The 14322-nt window shown below is 34.5% G+C and overlaps 1 protein-coding gene across 1 annotated transcript in view; it reads left to right on the forward strand.

Annotated features, from left to right (window-relative positions):
- The window catches only part of LOC107635290 (pleiotropic drug resistance protein 3), a 9375-nt gene continuing 3815 nt past the window's right edge, over nt 8763-14322 (forward strand). Inside the window, exons 1-18 of the mRNA XM_021111585.1 lie at nt 8763-9019; nt 9794-9941; nt 10103-10188; nt 10407-10491; nt 10747-10906; nt 10991-11067; nt 11148-11201; nt 11289-11379; nt 11512-11813; nt 11945-12226; nt 12323-12636; nt 12765-12925; nt 13004-13104; nt 13205-13358; nt 13429-13569; nt 13675-13748; nt 13842-14174; nt 14263-14322. Coding sequence (XP_020967244.1) covers nt 8763-9019; nt 9794-9941; nt 10103-10188; nt 10407-10491; nt 10747-10906; nt 10991-11067; nt 11148-11201; nt 11289-11379; nt 11512-11813; nt 11945-12226; nt 12323-12636; nt 12765-12925; nt 13004-13104; nt 13205-13358; nt 13429-13569; nt 13675-13748; nt 13842-14174; nt 14263-14322 — 2880 coding nt within the window. The remainder of the gene's footprint in view (nt 9020-9793; nt 9942-10102; nt 10189-10406; nt 10492-10746; nt 10907-10990; nt 11068-11147; nt 11202-11288; nt 11380-11511; nt 11814-11944; nt 12227-12322; nt 12637-12764; nt 12926-13003; nt 13105-13204; nt 13359-13428; nt 13570-13674; nt 13749-13841; nt 14175-14262) is intronic.

Consider the following 14322-nt stretch of genomic DNA (forward strand, 5'->3'; position numbering starts at 1 on the left):
TTTACAAGCTCATCAGAAAGGTCAAACAGTTAAAAACAGGGTTTTGTTTGGAAAACAGGGCTTGTGCGTACGCATCATTACTGTGCGTACGCACGCACCAGACAACTTTCCCAGCCTGTGCGTACGGACAACTTGTAAAATTCCAGGGTGTACATGCGCACACTCGTTGTGCGTATGCACGAGTTTCACCAAACACCCTGGTTTGTGTGTGCGCATGATAGTGTGCGTGCGCACACATACCAGAATTTCTGATTTTCTGCAAAATTCTATTTTTATACCCAAAATTCAGACGCGCATAACTTTTTCGTTAAAAATTATTTTTAGTCCATTCTTTGAATGTTATAAATTTTACAGACTCAATTTTCATTCAAAATAAGCTTCACAAAATTTGAAGGTCTGAAAGCCAGGTTATAGCTTGTTGAAGTTGGTTAAAAATAAATTCTCACTAAAATTTGCTAAAAATCCCCTAACCTCAAAACACTCAAACTAAACCAAATCAATCATACCAAATTTCCATATTTATATACTCCTACACATTGTCCATCATTACTCACTTACTTCTCAATTATTCCAACACTCAAACCATTAAACGTCAAATTTATCAACCCATTCCAAAAATTCTCAATTCTCAACAACCTCTACATTTCACGCATCATTCAGTATCAACACTCAACAATTTTCATCAATCATTCATCACAACTCAATAATCACTATACTTATCCAGACTTATCAGTCCTGACCTCCAACCCAAAAATTCTCATGCTCATCGTCATACTCATTATGCATCACAACATCACCAACCATTATCGAGATTCATATCACATCATCATCATTATCATCTTCTTACACATACTCAAATTTAACCTCTAAATCAAATCCACCACACATATTACACACACATATTCAATAATAATCATCATCAAACTCAATCATACAACACATATATACACATTTAACAACTTCACAGTCATTCTAACACATATCCTCTTCAATTCAAAATATTCAAGCCTATCTTATGGCAACTAGCATAAGTTTTCATGTAATATTATATATTAAATCCTCAAAACCATACCTTGGCCGATATCTTCCCAAGTCCGAAACACCTCAAAATCCTCTCCTCCACAAGCTCCAAGTCTCCAAATGTCAATTCAACAAGCTCAACTACCAGAATTTTGTTCCCAACCACAAATAGGACTCCAATTTACATGAACTCAATCTAATTTCATACAATTCATTGAAAATCACTACTAGGGTTTACTAATGTCAAAAACTCACAAGGGTTAGGGTTTTCTTATCTCACCCACCGATGATTGGGGTAAAACCCAGTAATGATCCAATGTTAGATTGCACCTAAACCACCAAAATTTTTCGATAGCTAAACAAAAAATGTGGAAAAGAGAGGAACAGAGAATTGGGCATGAAAATTAAAGATTCTTATCACTTTGTTGGATTAGAATCAAAGAGCTCGATGAGACGAATGCGTGGCCACAAACGGTGCGGCGATCAGAGATTCAGATTGAAAGTTATGGGCAGAAGAAGATTGGGGTGAATAGTATTTTCAAGGGTTTGTTTCCCTTCCTCCAAGTTCAGAGTGAAATGGCTTATGAAAGGTAGAAGAAGGCTGAGCTTATTTATTTATATGGTGGGCCTTGGACTCGGTTTGGACTCAGTTCGATCCGTTGACCTGGTTTTAGACCAAAATCTTTAAAATTAGTGTTAAAATTTATATTTTAAATATTTTTACTTATTTAAAATATAAAATTTATTTTTCTAATTTTTTTTGAATAATAATTAATTTATTAGTTAATTATTTATTAATTTCTCGGTTTACACTTGAGAACCCTGTGATCCACCTTTCTTCGTCGTTCCCCAAGATTTCCCCGCATTCACTCATGCTTGGGTTTCCTTGCGTGGAGCCACCGGAGTTGCAATGATGCAGCTAACTAGCATTACTTTATATTTTTTTAGGAGGGAGGGTCAAAAAGTATTACTTTACTATCATATTTTTATTTTTGGTCAGTAACTTTTTTTTGGTAAGACGATGGGCCGAAGCCCAAACGACAAAACAGCAAGAAACTATAATGTTTTTAGGCAAAGCAACCCTTCTATAATCATTATCAATGAAAAATTTGAAATCACTAGGAGGGATATCCACAAAAACGTATCCTTACTAAGAAACTAATCCTTGCTTCGCGAGCTAATCTAATTTCTATCATACCTTGTTGCTTAATTAATCCAACCGGACTTTTAGAAGCATAAGTACTTTTGGGCTAAAAGGCCCAAGTAATTTTTTTGTCACCATGATGTTATAGAAAAAATAATTTTATTGACATTTTTTTTAATTAAAATAACAAATAAGTTTTTTAAAATATTTTTTATTTTGTCGATATATTTAATATTCAATCTGATCCGCCAAGATTTTGGCCATATTCTATCTAATCCTATCCGTGTACACTCCCAAATAAAAATATATCACTAAGGATGTGATAGGATATTTCATAGTTAGGCCTATAGTAAATTTTAATTAATATTTTAACATTTTAAAAAATAACGTTAAATTTAAATAACTAAAAAGGTTAAGTACGGATTTAGTTCCTAAAGTATAGGCCGAATATTTTTTTCGTCCTCAACCTTTTTTGCATACAAAATCGTCCTTAAGGTTTAACTTAGTTTTAAAATCGTCATTATCTTAGGGACCAAAATCGTAGGAGGTGGCGACGGAAGTGGGGGCGGAGGTAAATCGTGGACAGCTTCTTCTTCTTCTTCTTCCCTTCCCCTTGACAGGAGCAGAAACACTCTCTTTCTCTTATTTTTTTTCTTTTTTTTTTCTTTTATAAATTTTTTTATTATGGATAATTTGGTCTAAAATTTTAATATTTATGTAAAAAGGAAGACTTTAAAACTTAGTTTTAAACCTTAGAGACGATTTTGTATACAAAAAAAGGTTGGGGACAAAAAAATTTTCTGACCTATCCCTTAGGGACTAAAATGGTACTTAAGAGCAACTCCAATGCTAAGAAATAGAGTTCCTCTTCTGACATATGGAGACTCAATTACCATTGGAGTGAAAAAGGAAAGAGGGCTCTTTACGGGGATCAAGGTTGAGAATCCCTCTAAGCAGGAACTTGCAACAACCAATAAAATCATGCCATGTGGTAAGTTAATAAAAAAAATAAAAAATATATTAAATTAATAATTATATTAATTTTAATTACTTAATTAATTAATTAGGTGGGACCATAATAGGGATTAAAGTTAGTTCCTTCTAATGGAGAAGAGAGAGATTCTTTGAGTTCCTATTTATTGGTTATGACGCAAAATCTGATGTGGAGTCACTTTTTATGACAGGTGGACCATAAATAGGGACTGAAATGAGTTCCCTACTGGAGATGGTCTAACCCTAGAACTATAGATTTATTTAAAGAAATTCCGATAATTATATTTTGATTGGTATGCACTATTTTTCTTATCTTTTTTTCTTTGTTATTTTTTCGGTACCCTCAACCTAGCTGATCAAGAACTAATTCGTCATGGATTGAAGTTTTATTTAAGAGTTTGTTACTAATCAATAGGTTGCTATATGTGCAAGACAGGATTTGAACTCCCGACACTTACTTAAAGTTAAGTACGATTTTGGTCTCTAAGATATAAGCCGAAAATTTTGTTCGTCCCCAACTTTTTTTTTGCATACAAAATCGTCTCTAAGGTTTAGCTTGATTTTAAAATCGTCTTTACCTTAAGAACCAAAATCGTACGGAGGTGACAGCGAAAATAGAGATAGAGGTGGATTGTGGACAACTTCCCTTCTCCCTTTGAAGGAGCAGAAGCACTATCTTTCTCTTTTTTTTTTCTTTTTTTTTATTTTATAATTTTTTTGTTATGGGTAATTTGGTTCAAAATTTTAAGATTTAAATAAAAAGGACAATTTTAAAACTTGGTTTTAAACCTTCAAGACGATTTTGTATGTAAAAAAAGGTTGGGGACAAAAAAAAAATTTGACCTATACATTAGAGACCAAAATCGTACTTAACCCACTTACTTAACTGATGTAGTGAACTAACAACTAAACCAATCCAAGTTGATTTTCTTTATTTATATCCATGAAGAAGAAACAAATATAAATGTGGGACTAATTAGTATTTGAAGGAAAAAAAGTACCAATGAAGTCCTCCAAGATAGTAAATGGTGGACATGTATGTCCTTCTATTAATGAATAATGTGAAACGGAACGAAATTGTCTATATATTTCGTTATTTACAGTGGTGCTTATCTCGTTACTGTCACATGAGTAGGAAAACAATGTAGTTTTAGACAGTAAAGCATTTATTATCTTTTGAATTTTCATATATCTTTTATCAATTGCTCTCTATTTATCATAAATTCTATCAAAACAAGTGAAATTTTGCTCTAAAAATTGTTATCTACATGACTATCTTTTATAGATAGACACGTCAGAGTAATTAACAGTACATATAACTATTACCGTTAGGTTTTAATTGATGAATTGATAGAAAGATATCATGTGTCTATCATTTACTATCTTAGAGGACTAAATTGGTACTTTATTTTCTTTAGAGATTATTTAATCCTTTTACTATTTATCTTTTTTATAAAAAACGTGAGACTTAATACAAGTACTAATTGGTTGGATTATTTATTTATTTTATGTTTTTTACGGTGAATTAACAGGGAGCTAACATCTAAAGAAGTAAAGAATCTAATTACAAGCAAAACGCGATAATGATGTTCATTTTTTAATTCTCCACCTTTCTCATAAGAATATCCTAAAAATATAAATCTGGCTTTAGAGTTAAAATTTTTATACACTAGATAATTTATATATTTATTGCCTTCTCTATAAAGATTTATAAAATAAATTTTTCATTTTTTTCCTTCTGCTGGTGTATATTTCTAATGAGAGTATTGGGATGATTAGTCAAATTTTTGTTCCCATTCAAATTGGCGATCACTTCTCCGGAGTCAGAGTCACACTCAACAATTATTTTTTTAGTCCCAATGTCTAGACTATTTTGAGTTCCTGATCAATTTCTCATAGTTCTATCCTGGATGTTGAGCAATTTTAATATAATAAAAAAAATTTCTATTCATCTGCCTTTATTATTGCTGATGAATCTTCCGCACCCACTTTTTTTTATTCATTGTGCCTTGAGTCGCCAGTGTTTAGAGTTACCCAATTAAGAGGAGGATTTCACTTGATGTGTTTTTTCTCTTTTTGTCTGAAAATGCTTTGCTTTCTTCTCGTTCCAAAGGCGTCATTTATCTCCTTCACTCTTTTCAGAATCTTTCAGTGAGGTTGATGCAGTCTTTCATAGCCTTGTTCATGTAATTCCTATTCTTCCAATTTAGGGACGGCAATGGGGTAGCGCGATGGCGAGGGATGTCTCCCTACTCCCCGTCTCCAGACCCAGATATGCTCTCCATCCCTGCTCCTGATCCCACTGTGGAGAATATTAGCCCCCATTCCTATTTCCCGCAATCCCTGCATTCTCCGCGGAGTTCCATTCCCCATCTTCTATATTGATAATTTATATGAAAATTTTAATGAAAAACTTATATTGATAATTTATATTAGTACAACATACAGAGAGGTCCAGATGAAGTGTGGGACATACAGTAGAGAGGAGGGGCACATATAAGAATCGACGCAACAACAAAGAGGAAAATGGACGACGCTGCGAGTAGAGAGAGTGGTGACGGCGCGAGTGAGAAGGGAGAGTGGTGAGAAATAATGGTGCAGTGAGAGAGAGGGGTGACGGCTCAGTTGAGAAGGGAGAATGGAGAGGGATGAGGGCGCGGTGAGAGAAAGGAAAGTGGCATTGGGGTCTTGGGGAGAGTGGCTGCTGTAAGTGATTGAGTTTGATGAAAAAGGGAATATGCAAATGGAGATTAGAGTTAGGGTTCGTCTCTAAATCTTTAAATATATGGCATGTGAAATTGATTAAAAAACTTATAAAAAAAATTAAACTATTAAAAGTAATTAAGTAGATTTATAAAATTTGAGAAAAACGGGGACGGGACGGAAAATTTTCGCTCGGGTCATGCACCTGTCTCGAAAAAATTTTACCTCCCGTCTCCGTTTTTGAAGAAAATTTTTTCCATCTTCAAATTTCCATTTGAGACGATTTCTGCGAGAATCCTAATGCATCGGAAAGTTTTGCCATCCCTACAATTCCACATCTTCCTAGCTTCCTTCTCTGTTTAGTTGTTCCTTTAAGTTCATCTCGACCGATGGTTCAAAATTGGCTTCAAAGAAACGCTGGATACATCTTGGGTTATTTAATTGTTATGCCTTGTATAAGAAAGTTTCTTGGTAAATATCCTGTCTACCAAAAAGGGAACTTCGAGAATTAGTTGTTGGTCCTAAACTAATAAATATCGAAGGTATTTTTTGGGGCATGATCCAATGTTTAAACTTCATATTTATCCAAAATAAAATTCATAAAAACCAACAAAATATATATATAGAGAATGAACGGCCCAACATGGTTCCCAATAGTTCATTTTGGTCTGGTAGTAGTTTTTCAAAACCTGAAAGATCAAAATACTCACAAAAATGCCTTTTGTCAACTCTTGGACCAAAGACACCAACAAATAAAAAGAGAAATGAAGCTTCAATTTGCAATTTGTACGATTTGCAATTTGCAATTTCCAAACACATGACTGTCAAAAACTATTTTTTTTTCCAAACACATGTATTGCGTGATAATCTTGTACAGTAAATATGGATGACTTTTTAAATTGAACACATAAGACAAAGATAGGGGAAAAGCAGGTGGAATTGTTAAATAATTAAATAAATAAATAAGAGCGAGCCAAAAAAGACAGCAAGGCCCTAGGGGCTCTGCTGGAAAGGCTGCATTAGGAATCACACTCATCCCATCCCATCAATTTACAACAATTAAATAAATAAAGAAAAGTCATAGTTAGTTATTGGTGCTGTCCCACACATAAAGTAACAAAATCATTGCAAGTTAATCCAAGATACATGTTAGCTTAAGCTTAAATTTTGAGTTACAATTTGGAATAATTTATATTTTCCAAATGGTGTTACTTACTTGTCTTGTCACAAATAATCATTTTCGTATACTATATAATTAATAAGATGTATTAATGGAGCATAATTAATAATATCAAAACGTGACATCATCATATTTGTGGAATAATTACTAATATCATGTGTAAAGAAAATAAAGACTAACTAGTAACTACTATAATATCCTCCTTCAACTTCTTAAAAATTTACATCGGTTGACCGGTTGGTATGACAAAATCTCTTCGCATGAGAAAAACAATTTAGGATTTGAATTTTGGGATTTGATCTCTACGTACGTAATTTTGAAATTTTGGGCCAAACATAGAAAATACAACATAGTCTTCTACAATTTAATTTACGTAGTATAAGTCCAGGCAAAATATTCAAGCTCATATCTACTTATCTAGATAAGTCACACCTAATGAATTATAATAAATAAATAAATAAAATAATAATTTACAGTTTATTATTTCAGCATTATATTTATTATTATTATTATTCAATTCAACTAGCCGCCAAGGACTTTGAAAGTTCACATGCATGAACATAAAATGTACTTACATTATTCAACAAATGTCTGCTACTGTACTCAAAATATCAAAGGCAAAACACATGGCTGCTATGAACAACTTACACATAAAATTTTAATGTGAAAAAAAGAGGCTGGGTTAGGCACATTTGTGACTATGATCAGTCTGAAAAAATTCTACTAACAATTTTTTTTTCTATAATAAGAAAGTACCATATCACAATATGACATTGTTGTTGATTATTAATTTGTTAACAAACTTAGTCAAAGTTATCTCAAGTTTCAAACTGCTTTCCCATTGAAAGATGTACATACACTATATTATGTTGTTTCCTCCATGTTTTCATATAATTGTCTTCATTATGTAAAATCCTCATGACTTCATCACTCTCATCAGCAGTGAAAAGAAAATATTAAAGTGCCTTTGATTCTTTGGTTGATACGAATTATATGATCATATAAACTTGCCATCTTCCTCGTAATAAAGTGCTTAATAATTACTTTCATATATATATATATATATATATATAATTTATCATTTATCAAAAGTTCAAAACTAAATATTAGTTTCCTATTATTACCCTTAAGTCAAGGATAATGACCTGGCATTATAATAAGAATTAACAAAGCTTTTACGTAGAATAAAACAATGTACACATGGGACTTTCTCTCTGCTATGGTCAATGAAGGAAGGAGTGAAATAATGATCATCAACAAGTAACTGTTTAGAGAGAGAGAGAGAGAGAAATTCACAAATTAAAATATTAAGCAACAACCCCCTCTTGTTATTATTATTAGTTTTCTTTTGTGTTTCAAAACAAAACATTTCTCTCCATTTTCCATTGAATGAAATGAACCTTTGACAATTATAAGACCAAAAAACTGGTTTGTTACTTTGTTTTCCAATAAAGGGGGTCACTCCTTAGGTGGCTGCTAAATCCTAAAAGATCTTCATGTGTTCTTTTCCCTGTGTTTTAAAGGATCTTTAACACCACTTCTTCTTTTGCCACAATCATTGTCCCAATTGTGACATCATACCTGTAAGGTGTTTGATGTTTTGACAGCTTCAAGTAGCTGCTTCAAGCTGAGTTTTCGATCAGTTTTTTTCTTCTTCCAGTAATGGAGTTAACTCCAAGGAGTTTAACTCCAATGAGTTTGACTCCAAGGAGTTTAACACCAATGAATTTGACACCAAGGGGAAGAACACAAGGGCATGTGTTGAACTATGACAGAGATGCAGATTCATTTGTGGAGGAAGATAAGGAGCTTCAGTCAAAGTGGGCTGCAATTGAGAAATTGCCAACTTTCAAAAGGATTAAAACTTCTTTTGTTGATGTTAGTCAGGAGAGTGTGGTTCTAGGAGCAAGAAGCAGCAGCAGAAGAGAAGTAGATGTTACAAAGCTTGGAGCGGTCGAAAAGCGTCTTTTCATTGACAGGCTCATCAAGCATATTGAGAATGACAACCTTCAATTGCTCCAAAACATTAGCGTAATATTCTAAAATATACTTGTTAATTACTAGCCACAATTGAACACTTTCATCATGCTGCCAATAGAAATTATTTGTGTTTGATCACGTAAAATTGTTTTAAACTAATTCTGAGTTAATATTGACATTTGACTCCTCGTCATTCTCTCCTCAATTACATGGATTAATCTTTGCTTTCTCAAGCCATTTTAATTTGAAAGGCCTTTTAATGTTTTTAAGTAAATCTGTTAATTTATACTTGATTTTGAAGACATATATTGATTGCTGCCAAAATAAATTCTTTGTGTTAGATCAACTGAACTTGTTTTGAACCAATTCTAAGTTTGTATTAGCCTTTGACTCCCCCTTCCTTCTCTCTTCAGTTCCATGGATTAAGCCTTGCTTTCTCTAGTAATTTTGAAAGGCTTTTTAATTTTGTCTTTCAATTCTGGGAATTTCTCACTTGATTATAGACACATGTGGCTCCATTTGGTAGTTGTCTCAGCATAGAAATATAGAGATATCAAAAGAAACAAATCTATTCCGGGAAAACGGAGATAGGGATTGAGACGTAACTTTTTTATCTTATTTTTGTCTCAATGTCTTTGTATTTCTATTCTGAAACACTTACCAAATATAGTTCTAGTTGTACTTGTAGAAAATTTGTTTCACTCAGTTAGAGAATGGACTGGGCAAGAAGGGTGCCAGCTAATGTTGGTAACTCGGTATATATGAATCTCAAGAATTGACAAATGGTTGTTTTTCAGAGTCAATGTGAAGTTACCAAGTGTGGAGGTTAAGTACACGAACCTAAGTGTTGAAGCAGAATGTGAGGTTGTTCAAGGGAAGCCACTCCCTACTTTATGGAACTCCTTGTCTAGCCAACTCTCAGTAAGTGTGCTTTCTCTGGCTTAAACCTAAACAGGCTACTATCATGCATAACTGAGTAGTACAAAGCATTTCATGAGATACAGATTGAAAAGAAGCAAAAATTGTACAGACATATTTACATTTGTTCATGCAAAAATGGGCTAAAATTATTTCTGGAACAGGGTTTTGTGAAGACTATATCATGCACTACTCAAGGAGCCAATATAAGCATTCTGAATGATGTTAGTGGCATCATAAAGCCATCAAGGTAGGTGAATATGCTGTATTTGTACTTCACTTTAACGCTCAAGATGAAGCTTTTCAGCTACGTACTGATATATGCACAAGAATGTATGCAGAACATCAAAATCCCTTCTTTAAACTTATATAGGTGGTACAAATGAAAACTAAGAAGTACCAATTTGAAGTGCAACTTACAATAAAAGGGATCGAAGGCTGATATAACAAAGATGGTTTCATGTGCAGGCTCACTCTTCTTCTTGGTCCACCAGGGTGTGGGAAAACGACCTTGTTAATGGCACTGGCTGGGAAACTAGAGCAATCTCTCAAGGTCAGTATTTTTAAGACAGTAGAGAAATTATGGGCTAAAGTCATTGAACTCAACTAACCTTTTGCCTGAGTTTCCATTATTATAGAAATTATGTTTCAGAATTTGAAATATCCAAGAATGTGACTAGAAGCACAACCATGCTTTTTCTTCATCATTGATACTATTATTTAAAGTCCTTTAGAAACCAACTTAAGGCATTGAGTTGCACTAAACTGCAATCTCAATTCACATCCTACTGCTTTTACTTACATTCAGGTTTCTGGAGAAATATCTTACAATGGTCAGAATCTAGATGAATTTGTACCTCGAAAAACATCAGCTTACATAAGCCAGTATGACCTGCACATTCCTGAGATGACAGTGAGAGAAACAATCGACTTTTCAGCACGCTGTCAAGGAGTTGGAAGCAGGGCTGGTAAGGTTCTTAAATAGACCAATTATCCATGAAATGTAACTAATACAATACGAGAGGCATTCATGTATGTCCTTGGCATTGCAGACATGGTAGCTGAAATCACCAGGAGGGAAAAGGAAGAAGGAATCATCCCTGATCCTGATATCGATACCTATATGAAGGTAATTGTAGTCAGAAAAACTTCTATATGTCATAATTAAGAAGCAATCAGTTGATAAAGGAAATAACAACGTTTTTGCAGGCAATTTCAGTTGAAGGACAAAGTGAAAATCTTCAGACAGAATATGTTTTGAAGGTACATCCATTTCCAGCAGGGCTAAGTTAGATTACACAGTTATTGAATGGCTCGATTAAGATGTTTCTTCTGTTTTTGACCTCCTAGATTCTGGGACTGGATATCTGTGCGGACGTACTAGTTGGTGATGCATTAGAGAGAGGAATTTCAGGTGGACAGAAGAAAAGGCTAACTACAGGTATCTACAAAAAGAATGTGTTTTTCTTTTCATATATGGAATTCAACAAATCAAGAACTCAATGTTCTCCTCATTCATTCTTTTTTCCCCTCAATGCATTCATGTTAAGATCTATTCCAAATCATATGGCAGGAGAGATGATTGTTGGTCCAATCAAAACTCTTTTCATGGATGAAATATCAACTGGCTTGGACAGCTCAACAACTTTCCAAATAGTTACTTGTCTCCAGCAGTTGGTGCACCTCACTGATGCAACTGCAGTGCTTTCACTCCTTCAACCAGCACCTGAAACCTTTGAATTATTCGATGATCTCATATTGATGGCAGAGGGGAAGATAGTATACCACGGCCCACGCAGTCAAGCACTCCAGTTTTTCAAGGATTGTGGTTTCTGGTGCCCAGAAAGAAAAGGGGTTGCAGACTTTCTTCAAGAGGTGAGATAACAAATCCCAACTTTCCTTTAGTCTTAGTCATTGGTAGCATTGATCCCAAGCTCAAGGCAATTTTCTTGCTTGTCTAATTCTGCTTCTTATTCTCAAAACTCACTTAGTTGAACTCTGTACAGGTAATATCCAAGAAGGATCAAAGGCAATATTGGTACCGCACGGATATTCCTTACAGTTATGTCTCAGTGGATCAGTTCTCCGAAATCTTCAAAAGCAGTTACTGGGGACGGATGCTAGGTGATGAGCTTGCACATCCATTTGATAAATCTCAATCTCATAAAAATTCTTTATCACATAGCGTGTACTCCTTGGGAAAGTGGGAAATCTTTAAAGCTTGTATGAGGAGAGAACTTCTTCTCATGAACCGGAACTCATTTATCTATGTATTCAAAACTGCCCAGGTCATTGCCCTGAATCTAGTGCAACTCTGTTAATCTTAGTGGTACTTGAAACACTTAACTAATTTAGCCTTATTGTTTCTCTTTTTTGTTCTGCAGCTTACAATCACCGCAATCATCACAATGACGGTGTTCTTACGGACTCAACATGGCGTGGACTTGATAAGTTCAAACTATTTATTGGGATCATTGTACTATACACTCGTCCGCCTCATGACTAATGGAGTTGCTGAGCTGATCATGACCATTACTAGGCTTCCTGTTGTTTATAAGCAGACAGCATTCTATCTTTATCCGGCATGGGCTTATTGTCTTCCAGCTTCCCTTATAAAGATTCCATTTTCGTTTCTTGATGCCATTGTTTGGACATCAGTGACATATTATGTTATTGGCTACAGCCCTGAAATAACAAGGTAAGCAATTTTGTTAATCACATGCTCAAATTGGCAGCTTTTCTGTTTACTTATTTTTAGTTTAGTACTTTCATTTTCTGTTTGTTTTGTAAGCTTTTCTGACCTTTCATTTCTTGTCAACTTCTTAGGTTTCTCCGCCAGTTTATTTTGCTTGTTGCTCTTCATATGTCATCAACCTCCATGTGCCGTTTCCTTGCTGGAGTTTTCAAAACTGATGTTGCAGCCACAACTGTTGGCTCCTTGGTTTTAGTACTGATGTTCTTGTTTGGAGGCTTTATTCTTCCTCGACGTAAGCCATTCTATAGTTTCAGTTATAAGACGTACTATTTTGATTAGACAGTTTTTAATTTTCATTCATTCACTGCAGCATCATTACCATGGTGGTTGAGATGGGGATTTTGGCTTTCTCCCATGACATATGGGGAAATAGGAATAACACTAAATGAATTTCTCGCTCCTCGCTGGCAGGTAACTAAGATAATCAATATAATTGTGTTCATGATTGGTCACTTAGTCATGAAGAATATAAATATAAATGAATTATTAATTTTCTATTTTTCATTGGCAGATCAAAGATGGAAACACCACCGTGGGAAGGAGGGTTCTAAGTGATCGTGGTTTAGACTTTGAGAGCAACTTCTACTGGATATCAATTGGAGCCTTGCTTGGTTTCGCAGTAGTTTTTGATTTTGGATTTATCCTAGCATTAACTTACTTAAAACGTAAGTAACATAAAAATCAAACAATCATTTTATTTTTCTCAATTAACTGATTTGATGGAAATGTATTCAGAGCCTAAGGCATCTCGAGCCTTAGTTTCAAAAAAGAAGGTATCTCAACTAAATGGAGAAGAAAATTGCAATAGCGTGGAGCTCAAAAATAAATCAGTTGCAGTTGATATTGGCAGCACATCAAATGAAACTCAAAGCACAGGTGAACAAAGTTACTAAATTATAAATGATCTCAACATGATTTCTTACATTCAAACAAATAGCATGTGATTTTGGAACCTTTTGCATGGTTGGTCAATGCATACAGGGAAAATGGTCCTGCCCTTTCAGCCTCTGACAATAGCATTTAAGGATGTCCAGTATTTTGTTGAAACCCCACCGGTAATTAGCACGACTATTTATGTTATGGTCATGACTATGTACATTGTTTACAAGGTTGTAAATTAATAATGTTAAGTTTGTCCTTCTGAGCAGGAGATGAAAAAGCATGGGTCAAATGAGAAAAGACTACAATTGCTCTGTGATATCACCGGGGCCTTTAGGCCAGGAGTTCTCACTGCACTAATGGGAGTAAGTGGAGCAGGGAAGACAACTCTCATGGATGTCCTTTCAGGAAGGAAAACTGGAGGTATCATTGAAGGAGATATCAGAATTGGAGGATACCCCAAAGTGCAGAAGACATTTGCGCGAGTTTCAGGTTATTGTGAGCAGAATGACATACATTCTCCATATATAACAGTTGAAGAATCTGTCACATACTCGGCTTGGTTGCGGTTGCCGATGGAGATTGATACAGCAACAAAAGGGGTATCACATCCTTATCACTTGCACCATGTTTGTAGTTCTCGGTTAACATATACACTCTTTAACTTTTCTGTGTGTATCCATGGAGCAGAAATTTGTTGAAGAAGTGCTTGAAACAATTGAACTTGATGACATAAAAGACAGTTTAGTT

This window comes from Arachis ipaensis, chromosome B01 (assembly GCF_000816755.2).
Source record: "Arachis ipaensis cultivar K30076 chromosome B01, Araip1.1, whole genome shotgun sequence".
NCBI lineage: Eukaryota > Viridiplantae > Streptophyta > Magnoliopsida > Fabales > Fabaceae > Arachis > Arachis ipaensis.